Here is a 14,940-nt window from a genome sequence, read left to right as displayed (position 1 = left end):
AATAGTAAGTAGAATATACGGTAGGAACAATAGTGACTAGAATATATGGCAGCATCAATAGCAACAGGTATTTTTTTCTTTTAACTTTTTTCCCTTAAGTTTGTCTAGTTAAATGCATCTAAGTTTTATGTACATATGAAGCAATTCTTCTGTTCCTGTATTTCAGATATGGAAACTGAGCTTCCTAGAGTTTCAGCCCTTGCCCAGCATGGAAAGAGTCATAGCAGAAATCAAGCCCGGCTCTGCCCAGTAGACCCCCTTTCTCAGGCCTGGGTGCCCAACTCACTGGCTCACAGAGGATCCTCTTGTAATAGCTATAAGGAGGCAGCGAAAGAAGCTCAAGTTTATCCATTTGAGAGAAACTGAGGGGTGGTTGGAAAACATTAAAAAGTCATGCTCCTTCCCCTTCACTGATGTGGGAGTTTGTCTATATTTTAGGTCCACTGTCAAATTAGATTTTCATCTGCAAAGACCCAGCCAAGAAGGAATGTGGTTTAGACATATGGATGCCAGGGATTTTAATGGAAACATACCTGGACTCCCACTGGAGTCTGAGTTCTCTTCATCACCTCTCCCACTGGGCTGGGGTAGATGGGGCCAGTGGGGAATTACCAGCCTGTAGCTCTCTCTGCCTCTCAAGCCCCCAGAGCTGGGCTTCTTCCTTGTTTACTTATTTAGAGCCCAGCAGAGGAAGTGGTAAAGGAAACTTGCTGAGTCGTTTTCTGAGAAGAGACCATATCTGTTCTCAGAGGAAGCCGTTGCTTTCTGGGATCTGGCTAATAGCAGAAAGGACATCGGCTCCAACAGAGCTTTTCCAGAGGGTACCTGGGAGTTGGAAGAGCTGAAGACGCCTCCACGCTCTGGATTTGGGGTTCTCTGTCCATGGGTGCAACACCCATGCTCAGTTTGTGAGCTTCGTCCCAGGAGAGCAACCATGGCATTCAAGAATGTGCCCTTTCGCTCCGAGGTCCTGGCCTGGGACCCTGACACCCTTGCAGACTATTTCAAGAAGGTGAGCCTTGCTGTTTTGTGGGTGGTGGGGCTGGGCAGAGGCTTGAAGATGGAGTCCGGGCAGAACGTGAGAGGCGTGAAAGATTAGCAGCAGAACTTCCAACCCCGTGCAACCTCACCAGTTGAGTGAGCACCGCTGAGTGCTCCGGCAATGCGTTCTGGGGAGATGGGAGGCCCTCAAAGGGACAAATATCTACTACGTGCCAGGGCTCGAGTTTGTGCTCTTCAGGCACCGTCCCATCTAACCCTCTCCAAGATTGCTGTCCTCCCGGCTCAGCTGCAAAATAAGCTCAAGGAGGCTAACTGGCCCAAAGCCCCAGGGACTGCGTGTGACAGAGGTGGGATTCTAGTCACACCTGTCTGGCTTCAAAGTCCTTGCTCTGAGACTCAGAACTGCTGTAACAACTAGTGAGGTCAAGGCTACTTGTTAGAAAGGGGAGACATGGAGTCCTGGGGGTAGGAGAGAAGAAAGGAAAGATTGGAGGCTGTGATGAATGATGTGGAGATGGCGTCAGGGCAAGTCATTGCTCATGACCTTGCAAGAGGGCTGTTCAAGCCCTTACCTGGACAGAGTGTCACTGGAGCTTTATGAGGGTCTTATGAGGCAGGCTGGGAAACTGGCATGAGCCTCGGACTATAGCTGGGGAAACTGAGTCCCCTGAAGAGGAGAAGGTTGGCCAGGAAGGGTCAGGGGCCAAGCTATGGCAGAGCTGAGTGTTGCTGTCCTGCCTTCCAGCCTTGAAGGTGCACAGGGATCCCTGTGTTTGGTCATCTGCTGGTGGGACCACAGGTCACATGTCTGCTTGGGCAGATCCCAAGTCACATGACTCAGGGACCCTCTATCCCTGTCCAAGGGATACGATGTCTCGTGAGGGACAATTGAGCTTCTAACACTCCCACCTCTGGAGGCTGGCATCAGATTCAGTTGTTACTCCAGATTATCACAAACATAAGGTTTTAGGTCAAGAACTTAGAGGTTATCTGAGTCAACTTCTTGTTTTTCCTGGGATGGAGTAGGCTCCCGGGGACACGTAGTCTGGCTTGGGGTCCATATGGTACCGAGGTATTTCCTGTCACAGCTGTTCTTCCCTAAGAAAAAAGTAAAAATGTGGAATTGGGTGTGGCATGATAGAGGCACAGCCCACAGATCCTGTTATTTGCTGCTTTTTCTGCATCTCGTTTCTGTTATTTTTCCCTCATGAAAAGGTCATAATAAACTTAGGTTTCAGCACGGTGGGTGCAAAGATCATCGAGGTAACTGACTTTTGAAAGAGGTTTCTAGAAATTTTTCTTAAATGTAGACCAAATAAATTAGGGCCACAAGTGAAATTTGCTAAGATGCTCTAAAGCGGCATATTACCTCAATAAAGAAAGGAGAAAAGAATTGAGAATTAACAGGCATACCTGGGGATGGGCTGAGAGGCACAGATAGGCCCCATCTCCAATGTGGGAAGGAGAATTACACAAATAGTACAGCAGCTGCAGAATCCAAGGGTAAAGTTCCCCTTAGTAGAGAGAGCTGGGCTATAGGTCAGGGATGATTCAGGAGGACGGCTCTCTGCCTGAGTTGGAGGAAGGGAGAATTTTCTTCTTGGAGACCCCAGACTCCAGGTCAAGTCCACAGAACCTGGACAGCTTTCCCCTCCCAGCATGAAGGGACTGAAGGCAGGAACGAGGAGACTGAGGGGCACCTGTGATCCAGGAACCCACAGACTCAGGTAGACATCCCTCAAACCTGAGCATCTCAATTCCCCCAGAGAGAAAACGCAAAGAGAACTGACCGTGGAGTCATTTGGGGATGGATCTTAGCCAGCAAAAGTCCTATTAGCAGGTGTAATTTCTAATGAAGCCCTGGGGCCAGGTCCACCTTGGAGGCAATTCCCCAGCCAGCTCTGGAGTCAGACACACCTTGGTTTGAATCCTGGCTCTGCCACCTGCTAGCTTGGTGACCCTCCTGTTTTTACTTCACCTCTGTGCCTCGGCTTCCTCGTCAATAAACCAGAGATAGTAACAGTGACTAACCTCATGGGATTGTTGGGAGAAATAAAGGAAATACGTGTGTGGGGCCTCCAGCAGAGACAGGGGGCCGATTCATGTTCAGTCTTCCCTTTCTCCTGCTCTATTCACTGGACCCTAGCTGGGGACTCCATGCAGAGCGGTGGGCCTTTGTGTCTTACCGTCTCAAATCCGTGCAGCTCATCCTTTCTCTGGAACGTAAGACCCTGAGGACTGAGGTCATGTTTTCTATTTCTTTAACTCCTCCAATTCCTTTTGACCTGGCAGGAAGGCATCCCTGGGCCATGCAGTGGAGAAGACTCTGGCTCAGAGCCATAAATTCTAATCCTAGCTGTGTCCCCAACTCACTGTGTGACCTTAGGCCAGTCCCTTCCCCTCTCTGGGCCTCAGTGGTCCCATCTGCAACACCAGGTACCTGCTCTAGACCAGCGCCAACCAAAGCTGGGCACTCATAAGAATCGTCTAAGTGTATGCTAAAAGAACAGAGTCTCACCCTCCGGCCTAGACATTACTGGCTCAGAATCAAACTCCCAGGCGGGCCCCAGTCTGCAGGACTGTCTATCTATCTAGAGTCCAGGTCAGCACTCTGCAAACTCAGCGATTCAGCTGATAATGAGGACAGTTAAAATGATGAATTAAAGGCAGTCGAAAATTCCAAGAACCATGTCACTGCACGGCATATGCATAAAAGGGCTGTTTGGGGCCCCGCAGAGACTGCTTGCTTTCTATATGACTGCTAAATCGCTTTTTCCGAGCTTTCTAATATTCATCCTACCCTGTCAGGCCATGAGGTTACAACGATTGCTCTCACTCTTTAGATTTGCTGGCCATAAGAAAAGGTCATGATTTAAAGTTTGCCCCAAAAGAAGGCTGCCACAAACTGTGGGACCCATACCTGAGAAGAGAAGCTAGAATTCTCAAGGACAAATATTTTACCTTAAATACTCTATCTAGACACATCAAATTTAGAGATATTTCAAATAGAAATGTGTATGTTGTTGAGGGCGAGGTGAAACAGACACCTGCTTCAATTGTCAATTGATGTGACCCTAGGAAAGCAACCAGGCCCTAAAAATGATCATTCCTGTTGATTCTCTAATTCTATTTTGAGAATCTAACTTCAACTACATAACATAGAAGAAAAAGCTGTATGTAAAAGAATATCCCTGATGTTTTTTGATCTGGTATGTTAAGCTGCACTTAAATCTGTTCACTTACTGTATGTAAGTTTTACTGTTATTAACTAAAAGGAGAACATTCCTTGCTCTGAAGCCTGGTTGTCACCTCTATCACCTGCCTACCCATGGAACCTTATACAAGGTACTTGACCCTTTGTGCCCTTGACTCTCCATTTGAAAAATGTAAGGCTTAAATGACTTAAAATTGGTTTAAATACTTAGAACAGTGCCTGCCATATAGCAAGTGTTCAGTAATTGCTAGAAGTTTCTATCATCATTATTGGAGCAGCAGTTTGGGAAACAACTTAAATGTTCAGCAATAGGGAGCAAACTCAAATAATGTTCAAAGTCAGTTTGTAATCACATGAGGCAGTGCCTATGTTTTTCAGGAGGAAAAGTCAAGATAACAAGATTGAATACGAATGATAACCTCGATTATGTTTAGAAAGATGCTTAGGAAAAACCACTGAAGGAAAGACACTGCCATTTTCACCGAGGTTGTCTTTGCGTAGCGAGACGACGGATGCTATTTATTTTCTTCTTTCAGCTCTTTTCTGCTTGCCAGAGGAGCGTATGGCCAGCCCTCTGAAGCTCTGAAGGCGCTCTTTCTGTGCCCCAACCCTTAGGGGTTGGCCCCAAGGCCTTAGACAGGCAATTTCTCCATTTCAGAGAGTCCCAAGGGGTTAGTTAGTGAAAGCAGGGCTGAGGTAGGGATGGGGCCCCTCTGTTAGACAGGGGAGGGGAGGAGGGGGACCTGGCTAGCCACAAGTACCACAAATTGCTAAGCTTCTGGGGTAGGCAAGGGATGGGAGCCAATGGCATGAACCTGCCCTCACTGAAAGCACCTCCCCTCCTCTTTTTCAGCTGAATTACAAGGACTGTGAAAAGGCTGTGAAGAAACATCACATCGACGGGCCGCGGTTTTTGGTGAGCGCTGGCTAGTCCAACACATTGAGCCCAAAGCTGTCCTGTACTTTAATCAATAGCCACAGGGCCAACTGGGCTACCCTGTCCCTGGGGGTGCCCAGGGGCAATGCCTGTCTTCAGGATCACCACACAGCCTGTGGCCTTCTTCAGTTTTGTATGGATGCCTCTCTCATCACCTCTCAGGATCCTCCTATTTAGGATACCTCCCAGATTTTTTACTCATATCACGGTACATTCTAAAGTCAAGGTATAAGGAGGAATACAATTATAGTTAACACACACACACACACACACACACGTCTTGAAAATCTATTCAAATACCACTCATATTTTGAGAAGGCCAAGGGGAGAAAAGATCATATGGGAGAATAGAAGATTCTCTTTTTCTATTTCTCACTCTGGGGTACATACTCACGGACTAGAATAAAGAGTAGAATCACCCTTCTTATTTCAATATGTCCCTCTTTCTCTACTAAATTCACAGAGTTGGTTTTGTGCCAATTAAACACACATGTGGTATGGCTTTCTCCACTCCATTATACTGCGAAAAGCTTCAAGTGTAAGACTAAGATGCAGCTGTTATTAAGGACTAAGCCATTACATAGAAAGGGATGCAGCTCTAACTGGTGGAGTTAGAGGCACTGGGTAGTGGCTGGGGCGGTGGTCTGAGCATTTCCCCTAAAATAACACCTTTGCCAATGTGTAAGAGAGACCCTGACTGCACCAATCTATCCCTTCTGGTCATGTTCCTTCATCAGTTAAAAAAGAAGTAGGAAAAAGACTTCAAAGGTCTCGTGGGGTAGATGTTCCCAAATTGGATTTGGAGTCTGGGTGCAAGTTAAGCTGTGTTTCCTTGTAAGACCTAGTCAGCAGCAGTGAGAGAACTGAACCTTGAGACTTCAGGGTTGGAAGGGGCCAGAGAGGGCACATGTTCTAGTTTTCCACCCAGTACAGCAATCCATTTCCTGTATTGCATCTGTGCCACCAAGAGCTTCTTGAATTCCTTCAGTGACAGTGAGCTCACTACCACCCATAGTCATATGTTCCTTTCTGGTCAGTTCTTTTTTTTTTTTTTGCGGTACGCGGGCCTCTCACTGCTGTGGCCTTTGCCGTTGCGCAGCACAGGCTCCGGACGCGCAGGCTCAGCAGCCATGGCCCACGGGCCCAGCCGCTCCGCGGCATGCGGGATCCTCCCAGACCGGGGCACGAACCCGTGTCCCCTGCATCGGCAGGCGGACTCCCAACCACTGCGCCACCAGGGAAGCCCTCTGGTCAGTTCTTAAGTCTCATGCCGAGACCAAACCTGTGCCCCTTTTGGTCTGAGTTTTGTTTTCATGTGCCATGTGAGACATGTTTATTCACTGGCCCACCTAAATCATTCAGTCATTCACTTGACAAGCATATTCCTGAGCTCCTTTTACATACCAGACCATGCCATGTGCTGGGACTATAGAGATGATTAAGATGTGTTTTCTGCCTTCCAGAAGCTTGTTTTATAGCAGGAAGTTATCTTCAGGAAGGCTCCAACCACCTCAGTTGCAATTGAAGAAACTTGTACAGAGGTGTGATGTGACTTATTCTAAGTCACACACCTAGTCATTGGACTAGAGCACACATTTAATTTAATCTAACCATGCATAAGTTTTTAACAATGCTATTTCTTTATACTGAGCTTTGAGCCAATAGAGTTCTGAGAGTTTTATTGTTCTTCTTCTTGCAAATTACTGCTAAATCTGAGTATTTCCTTCTGATGCCTTTAGCACTGAGAACAGAGACTTCTCAGGGCTTAGTCGAAAGAGAGTAAGACATCTTTCTTGAGGATGGTCCCTGTTGTGGTTCTGATGCCCTGGGTCACCTTGAATAAGCACTTGCCCTCCTTGAGTTTCTCCTTGTTCCCTCCTCTGTTAACAGAGCACATTGGACTGGGTGGTAGCGGGTGACAGTCCCTCCCAGCTCTGGGAGTCCCCCCAATGCTCCCCTTGTAAGCTTCAGGCCTGTTAGGACAGGGTTGTTGCCTTGGTTGAGGAGCTTTGCCTCCTCTGCCCCAATATCTGGGATCTGTCAGGCCTTCAGAGAATAAGCTGCATGCTCTAATCACTGTGTGAACAGGAAGAAGTGGAAAGAGGGGCTCGAGGAGACAGGAGAGCTGGCAGCAGAACCCAGGCCTGAGCCGGCAGCTTCTGCTGAGACCATTCTCCGCCCCAGGTGCTCTGGGGACAACTTGGGCTCTGATCTGAGCCGTAATATCTCATCCATATAAGATGTTAGACTTCAGGTTATATCTCACCCTTTCCAGCTTTATAATATCCAGGACCATTCTGCTATTAGAAGCAGAAGTGGAAGACCCCAGTCTTTTTCCCTTTATCCCTCCCTTCCTCTTTCTTTCTTTGATTCCCTCCTTCCCTCCCTCCCCTCCTCCCTCCCTTCCTCTCTTCCTCCCTTCCTTCCTTCCTTCCTTCCTTCCTTCCTTCCTTCCTTCCTTCCTTCCTTCCTCCTTTCTTCAGTGCAGGATCTACCAAGCCCTTTGAATCTGTTTTGCTGCCATTTTTTTTTCCATTGAGAAGTCTGGTGAGGGAATAGGGGTGCTGAGCTTCCAGAAGGTTGAAGAAGAGGAGGCCATGTGCTTGGAAGCTGTGTCAGTTAGAAAGGTGTGCGGCTGCATGAAACAGAAACTGAACCACAGTGGCTTAACCAAATAGGGACTTATCTTTCTCAAGTGATAAGAAATCTAGAGTTAGGCACTAGAGGCTGGTGAGCTGCTAAAAGAAGTCATCGAGAACTCAGGCCCCACCCAGCCAATGGAAACCGTTGGTGGCTTCTGTCCTAATGGTTACAAGATGGCTACTCCATCTCCAGGCATCACATCTGCATTCCAGGCAGGAGGAAGGGGGGAAGGGCAAAGAATAAAAAATGCAGAAGTGCATGGGGAATGCATTCCCCCTTATTTTCAGGGAGACTTTCCCAAAAGCTTTATCCAGTTAGACTTCAGGTTATATCTCACTGGCTGCAATGGAGTCCGGTGACCTCGGCCATATGCAAGGGAGTCTAGGGTGTTAAATATTTTGAACTGGGCACATTTACTGACCTGAACAAAATCCAGGTCCCATCAGTAAGGGAGAAAGAGAGTGGATATTGGGTAGGCAAGCAGCAGCACCTGCCATATTGCCTCTTCAGATGGGGTCCAATTCTCAGCTTTCCTTTCTCTCGTGTCCCTCTTGAGGACACACTCAGCATATAAGCATACCCCTGCAAAGCCACATGTCTAACTCCAAGTCATTGTACAAGTAACGCAGAGTTTCCAGACTTTGCTAAAGGCCTTTCTCTTTCCTAATATCCTCTGCCTCTGTGTCTCCAGCCATGCTCACATGCTCACCTGCTCCTTCACATGCTTCCTGAAATTCCCTCAGCTTATGTCCTTGACTCAGCAGAACAGAAACTGCCCAGTTCTCGGCATTCATCCCTCTGGCAACTCCCAGGAAGCCCTCCACTCATCATGCCACACTCTGAACAATAGTCTTGGTATCCTCCCTGAGAAGGAGGTGGCTCTGGAGGGAGGGGATGCCATGGCTCAGCGATGCAAAAAAAAAAAAAAAAAAGAAAAAAGAAGTTAAGAATTTTGACCAAAAGCCTGATTGTCTCAGGACTCTTGGCAAACTCCCTCCCCAACCCTGCCGCAGGGTCTGTTATGGGAGCTGGGTCAGACACTGCTCCTAAGAGCTGGAGCAGATGAGGCCATAAGCACATTGCTAAGATGCCCCAACCCCTGTGCTTGAAAGGAAGCTTGCCCAGCTCATCTCAGAAGGCAGTCAACAACCTGCCAGGCAGCTCCCAGCCCAGAGCGGAAGTAGAAGCAAAGACACTAACATCCAAGAGCCAGCCAGACCCCAGCTGCTCCCTCCCCTGGGACAGAAATTACTCACCTAACCTCCATTTATCACTCACAAAAGGTAGGTCAGGCACTGAGTCAAGCACAGGACATACGTCATCTCATTCAATTCTCACAACCCCTGAAATGGGGCTATTAATATTATTATGCTTCCCATTATACAGATAGGGAAACTGAGGCTTAGAGAGACTAAGCGTCTGTCCCAAATCAGACAGCTGCTAAGTGAAGGAACCAAGATTCCAAACCAGCCTGTCTGACTCCAGAGCTCCCACTCTAACCACTGGACTTCTGGCCTCAATTAGAATGTTAAGGAGGCCCCTTCTTTGCCTCGGCTTTGGTTCTATGGAGAGTGTGTCCACCCTCTTTTCTTCCTCCTCCCTTTCAGGTGCCTTCTGCTCTCACCACCTGCCCCCAGCTCAGGCCACTGGGACCCTCAAAGGGCTTGGACATGATAAGAGTGAAGCTTGCAGGAAGAAAATAGACAATGGATGCCATAGAGCAGGGTCCCAGCGCCAGCTCCATCACCTACAAGCTGGAATCCCCTTAAGGTGGCTCTGGAGGGAGGGGATGCCATGGCTCAGCGATGCAAAAAAAAAAAAAAAGAAAAAAGAAAAAAGAAGTTAAGAATTTTGACCAAAAGCCTGATTGTCTCAGGACTCTTGGCAAACTCCCTCCCCAACCCTGCCGCAGGGTCTGTTATGGGAGCTGGGTCAGACACTGCTCCTAAGAGCTGGAGCAGATGAGGCCATAAGCACATTGCTAAGATGCCCCAACCCCTGTGCTTGAAAGGAAGCTTGCCCAGCTCATCTCAGAAGGCAGTCAACAACCTGCCAGGCAGCTCCCAGCCCAGAGCGGAAGTAGAAGCAAAGACACTAACATCCAAGAGCCAGCCAGACCCCAGCTGCTCCCTCCCCTGGGACAGAAATTACTCACCTAACCTCCATTTATCACTCACAAAAGGTAGGTCAGGCACTGAGTCAAGCACAGGACATACGTCATCTCATTCAATTCTCACAACCCCTGAAATGGGGCTATTAATATTATTATGCTTCCCATTATACAGATAGGGAAACTGAGGCTTAGAGAGACTAAGCGTCTGTCCCAAATCAGACAGCTGCTAAGTGAAGGAACCAAGATTCCAAACCAGCCTGTCTGACTCCAGAGCTCCCACTCTAACCACTGGACTTCTGGCCTCAATTAGAATGTTAAGGAGGCCCCTTCTTTGCCTCGGCTTTGGTTCTATGGAGAGTGTGTCCACCCTCTTTTCTTCCTCCTCCCTTTCAGGTGCCTTCTGCTCTCACCACCTGCCCCCAGCTCAGGCCACTGGGACCCTCAAAGGGCTTGGACATGATAAGAGTGAAGCTTGCAGGAAGAAAATAGACAATGGATGCCATAGAGCAGGGTCCCAGCGCCAGCTCCATCACCTACAAGCTGGAATCCCCTTACATCCCTGGGCCACAGCTTTCTCACTAAAATGGGAACGATGCTGGTAGTGTCTACATCACAGGGTTGATGTGAGGATTAATCAAGATGCTGTAAGGAGAGGCCCAAAGTCAGTTCTTCACAAATATGAGTTTCTTTCTCCTTTCCCCTCTTGGTTCCCTCTGGACAGCCTCTTACTGCATCCTTACATCTAGAGAATTCTACTAATAACCCTGGTGAAAGAGGCAGTTGGGGTGTGATGATGTTATAAGGGCACAGATTCCTTTTCCAGGCTGGCTTCTCATAGCTACTCCATACGGCTGCTGAGAGGGGCCCTGAAGTCTGGGGTGAGAGTCTAAGGAAGATGTCATGACATGGCCAAGTTCAGCCCACAAAACAAGTCCTGTGTGGTCCCACAGATTTGGCTCTCATAGTGTTTGCTGTTTGCTTCAGTTAAAATTATTTGTCAATATTTAGAACTCAGAACATTTCATATAAGATCTAGGATTCGGGATTCCCTTTGAAAAAGATCTGGCAACACCAGGCCCACAGGCTTTTATGCGCCATCTAGAAGCTGCCCGCTTTGGATGGGTGAGTGGGGTGTACTCTGAGTCTGCTGCAGTCCCCACTGTTCCCTATTGTTTCATACCACGCTCTACTCACCAGGCCCAGAACCCTTTCCTGTGGGTTGTAACCTACTGCTGTCTTCATTTCAGAACCTGGCAGAGAATGACATCCAGAAGTTCCCTAAGCTCCGGGTGCCGTAAGTACACCCTCTCATTCCTTGGGTAGAATGGGGAGTAGTCTAGGGGGAGCTGAGTCAGTTATCTATCACGGTGGGTTTGAGATAGGAAAATGAGGAGGAAGGGTGAAGGCAAGGACAGGGTATAGAGAAGAGAAGTTACAAGATGACTTGAGAAAAAGAAATAACAGATCTAGCCCCGCTGGTGCATTGGCTGCTCTTGCCAAAGATAAGCCTGACTCTGGACCACGTTTTCATTTTCTCTCTTCCCAGTGGGGTGGGTTGGCCTTTGAAAATAGCACTAGAATCAAAGATCTGAGATTTCATCATGGTGTCCTCACCAACTCAGTCATTGCTTAAGTTTTCTGGACCTCAGTAAAATGAGAGACTTGGACCCGATGAAGGATGGCAATGAACTTCCTTTTGTCTGTCAGTACTGACTGCTTGGAATGGCTGTGACGGGCATTGTGTTGAGAAGAATGCTGAGGAAAGGGGGGCCATTTCTTATGTGTGACGTGGGTGCTAAAATGGGAAGTTGCAGTGTGCCTATTGTACCATGTGTTTTCTGTCCCTCTAGTAGGACCCCTACACGCAAATGCTTACAGGAGCTAGACAGCTGATAGAAATGGGTGAAATGGGTCAGGTTGAAAAATACAAAGCCCTATCATTTTTCCACCTTTGAATAAAGCATGGATATGGAGAACTATTTCTCCACTGTAAGAAAAATAATAGCACGATGATGAGGATAAAAGAGGTAATCAGCACAAAGCCTCATTGTTGGTGAACAACAGGGAGTGGCGGAGACTGTGGCAAATTGGAATCACAGTCTCCATCCGAAGGGAGCAGCAGCTACTCAGCTCCAGTCAACGTGGACCCAGTGATGCCCGGTCTTCGAACTTAAAGTAGCAAGAAATATCCGTTTTATGCAATGTATCTCAATTTTTAAATATTGCTCAAATATTTTCAAATATTGTAAATGCCAAAGTGAACATATCTCTGGGCTACATTTAGTCTGGGGGCCACCAGTTTGAGATCTCTATTCTAGACATCATCTGAGGTCCTTTCTCTCACTCTAAAAGTCTCAGAGCTCACAATGATAAAAGGGAAGTAGGTCAATGAAGTAGGAGGTTGAAAAGTCTCATGTGTAGGTAGACTGCCAGAGTAGCTCAAATAAGGAAAATATGACTCTCCGGTTTCCCTCATCGGGAAGGGTGAAGAAAAATAAAGAAACAAGGATTTGCCTTTGGTGCCGCCTAGCTCCAGGGACAACTATTGTTGAAGAATCCTTGTTCTTCTTTAGAGTTTTTTCTAGCCGCAAATGGCTATTTAAATCTAAATTAAATTTAAAATTCAGTTCCTCAGAGGCACTAGCCACATTTTAAGGGCTCAAAAGCCAGATATAGTGGTGACTACTATATTGGAGAGTACAGATGTAGAACATTTCTATGACTACAGAAATGTGGTGCTCTAGAAAAAGACCATGGTTCCATGTAAAGGAGAGACCTTAACATACAGGAGTGAGAATTAGTGGCTGGTGGGCTAGAGTCAGCCTGCAGACATGTTAAGTTTGGTCCACACAGAGTTTTAAAATCAAGAAATGGCATTAGGAAAGACTTCAGGGAAGAAGGGAACTTAATTTGGATCTTGAAATGCATTAGGTGTGATCAGATGAAAAATGGTTAAGGGACATTCTAGAAATGGGGACTATATTGCGAAGGCATGGCACCAGTGCATTTACTGGAACTGCAAGTAGGTCAGAGCAGCTGTGGCATATACATGGGGAAGTAAAAAGTAAAAAGACCACAGTGACTGGTCACAATTCTGAAGGATGCTTTGAGCCGTTCTAAGGAGTCTGAGAGTGTTGGTGAAGTGAGTTCACCAGGGAGAACACTAGGTAAAACCTGCATCTTGACTCTTCCCGGGGCATGTAAAAGATGACTCAGAGGAGGGCTCAGCTGGAGGCATGGAACCCAGTTAGGAGATGACGGCTATGATCCCACTATGAGATGGGAGCTTCTCCTAGGCTATGGCTATGAAGATGCTGGGAAGGAGGGGATTTAATCAGAGAAGTAGAAGAAAAGAGATGAGGCAGGCACTTTTAACTGGAAAGATCCTTTTTAATCTTAAGGCTGAGCTCAGCTGACATCTGTATGTTTGAGAGCCAGGAGAGGGAGGTGGCGTGAGAAGCAACTGCTAGTTAGTGCACAAGAACAATTCTAAACACTCACATTGGTGAGGTAGAGGTGTGGGGTATTTCTTCAGTTATTTGAAAACTTAAACAACTTGGCCTGCAGTAAAATCCCCCTCTGATGTCCTTGAATGTGTGCCCCAGACAAGCTATGGGGCCTGCCCGTGGAACATGAAGGGTGAACGTGGGGAGTGATGGGGAAGGCATCTGGGGAAGGTCTGGGCTGCCCTGATTAGGTGACTCTGATAGTGACCGTCCCTGGCATAAATGTATAATAAATACCAATTCCATCTCTACTTCTGTGAGCTTTGTGCCCGGGATGAGTCCTAGACCACCCTCAGTTTCCAAGTATATAAAATGAAGGAATGGGTTACATGAACTACATGGGCTCATTCTTTTAAAGGATATTATTTAAGATCTGAACAGGCAGACAGGAGAATTTAGAGAGTAAAATGCAGGCTCTGAGGTCAGACAACTTGAGACTAAATTCTTCCATTCACTAGCTGTGAGTCTGTGGACAAGTTATCTGAGTTCCCTGAGCCTCAGCTTCCTCATCTGTAAAATGGGGACAATAATAGAACATATCTCAAAGGGCCAGTGGGAAAGTTAGAGGAAATAATGGGGAAATAATAAAATGTACTGAAGATGTGTTAGCTATTCTAACCATTTTATGCAAAATCCCAATGAGCACAATTTCAGATGTTTACTAATTATTTGATCCTGCTAACTGGGGAGGATGAAAGAATAGAAAGGCACGGGCTTTGGAGCAAGGGAGATCCAGGTTCTAAGGCAGGTTCTGCCTCCTATCAGCTGTGGGACTCAGGCAAGTTGCTTCAACACACTGAGCCTCAGTTTCCTCATCGATAGACGAGAAAAGAAGGAACTCTCAGGGAACGGTGTATATGAAGGAGACAGCCCACATAAGTTGCCTGGCGCCGTCCTTGATGAGTAGAGATAGTCAGTGCTTATTTGTTCCATTACCTTGTACACAGGTTCGTTTGCCCTGGATCATTACCCTAAAGGGTTCTAGAAAAGAAATTGTGTTTAGGTACAGCAGACCAAAACAAGATTACACTCCTCTGAATACCTCAATTTCCTTCCCTGATGCTTAAAAAGTCAGTACTAAATAGATTTTGTAAGCAGGCAGGTTCTGGCGAGGAAGCATTCTCTGTCTGAAGATATAGTCACTCTCTCAGGACATAGTTTCTCCCACAGACATCAAGGACAATGTAATGGAGGAGGGTTGTTTTTTTTTTATTTAACATCTTTATTGGAGTATAATTGCTTTACAATGGTGTGTTAGTTTCTGCTTTACAGCAAAGTGAATCAGTTATACATATACATATCTTCCCATATCTCTTCCCTCTTGCATCTCCCTCCCTCCCACTGTCCCTATCCCGCCCCTCTAGGTGGTCACAAACCACCTAGCTGATCTCCCTGTGCTATGCGGCTGCTTCCCACTAGCTATCCACCCCACGTTTGGTAGTGTATATATGTCCCTGCCACTCTCTCACTTCGTCACAGCTTACCCTTCCCCCTCCCCATATCCTCAAGTCCGTGCTCTAGTAGG

General features: G+C 47.0%; 1 protein-coding gene across 1 annotated transcript in view; it reads left to right on the top strand.

Moving 5' to 3' along the window:
* Positions 1-804: 804 nt before the first annotated feature.
* LCP2 (lymphocyte cytosolic protein 2) overlaps positions 805-14,940 on the top strand; it is a 47,745-nt gene continuing 33,609 nt past the window's right edge. Inside the window, exons 1-3 of the mRNA XM_007125563.4 lie at positions 805-1,012; positions 5,070-5,132; positions 11,157-11,203. Of these exons, the coding sequence (XP_007125625.1) occupies positions 935-1,012; positions 5,070-5,132; positions 11,157-11,203 (188 nt within the window). The 5' untranslated portion in view covers positions 805-934. The remainder of the gene's footprint in view (positions 1,013-5,069; positions 5,133-11,156; positions 11,204-14,940) is intronic.

Source organism: Physeter macrocephalus, chromosome 2 (assembly GCF_002837175.3).
Source record: "Physeter macrocephalus isolate SW-GA chromosome 2, ASM283717v5, whole genome shotgun sequence".
Lineage (NCBI taxonomy): Eukaryota > Metazoa > Chordata > Mammalia > Artiodactyla > Physeteridae > Physeter > Physeter macrocephalus.
The sequence above is the reverse complement of the archived record's forward strand: the minus strand, read 5'-3'. Positions and strand labels throughout refer to the sequence as shown.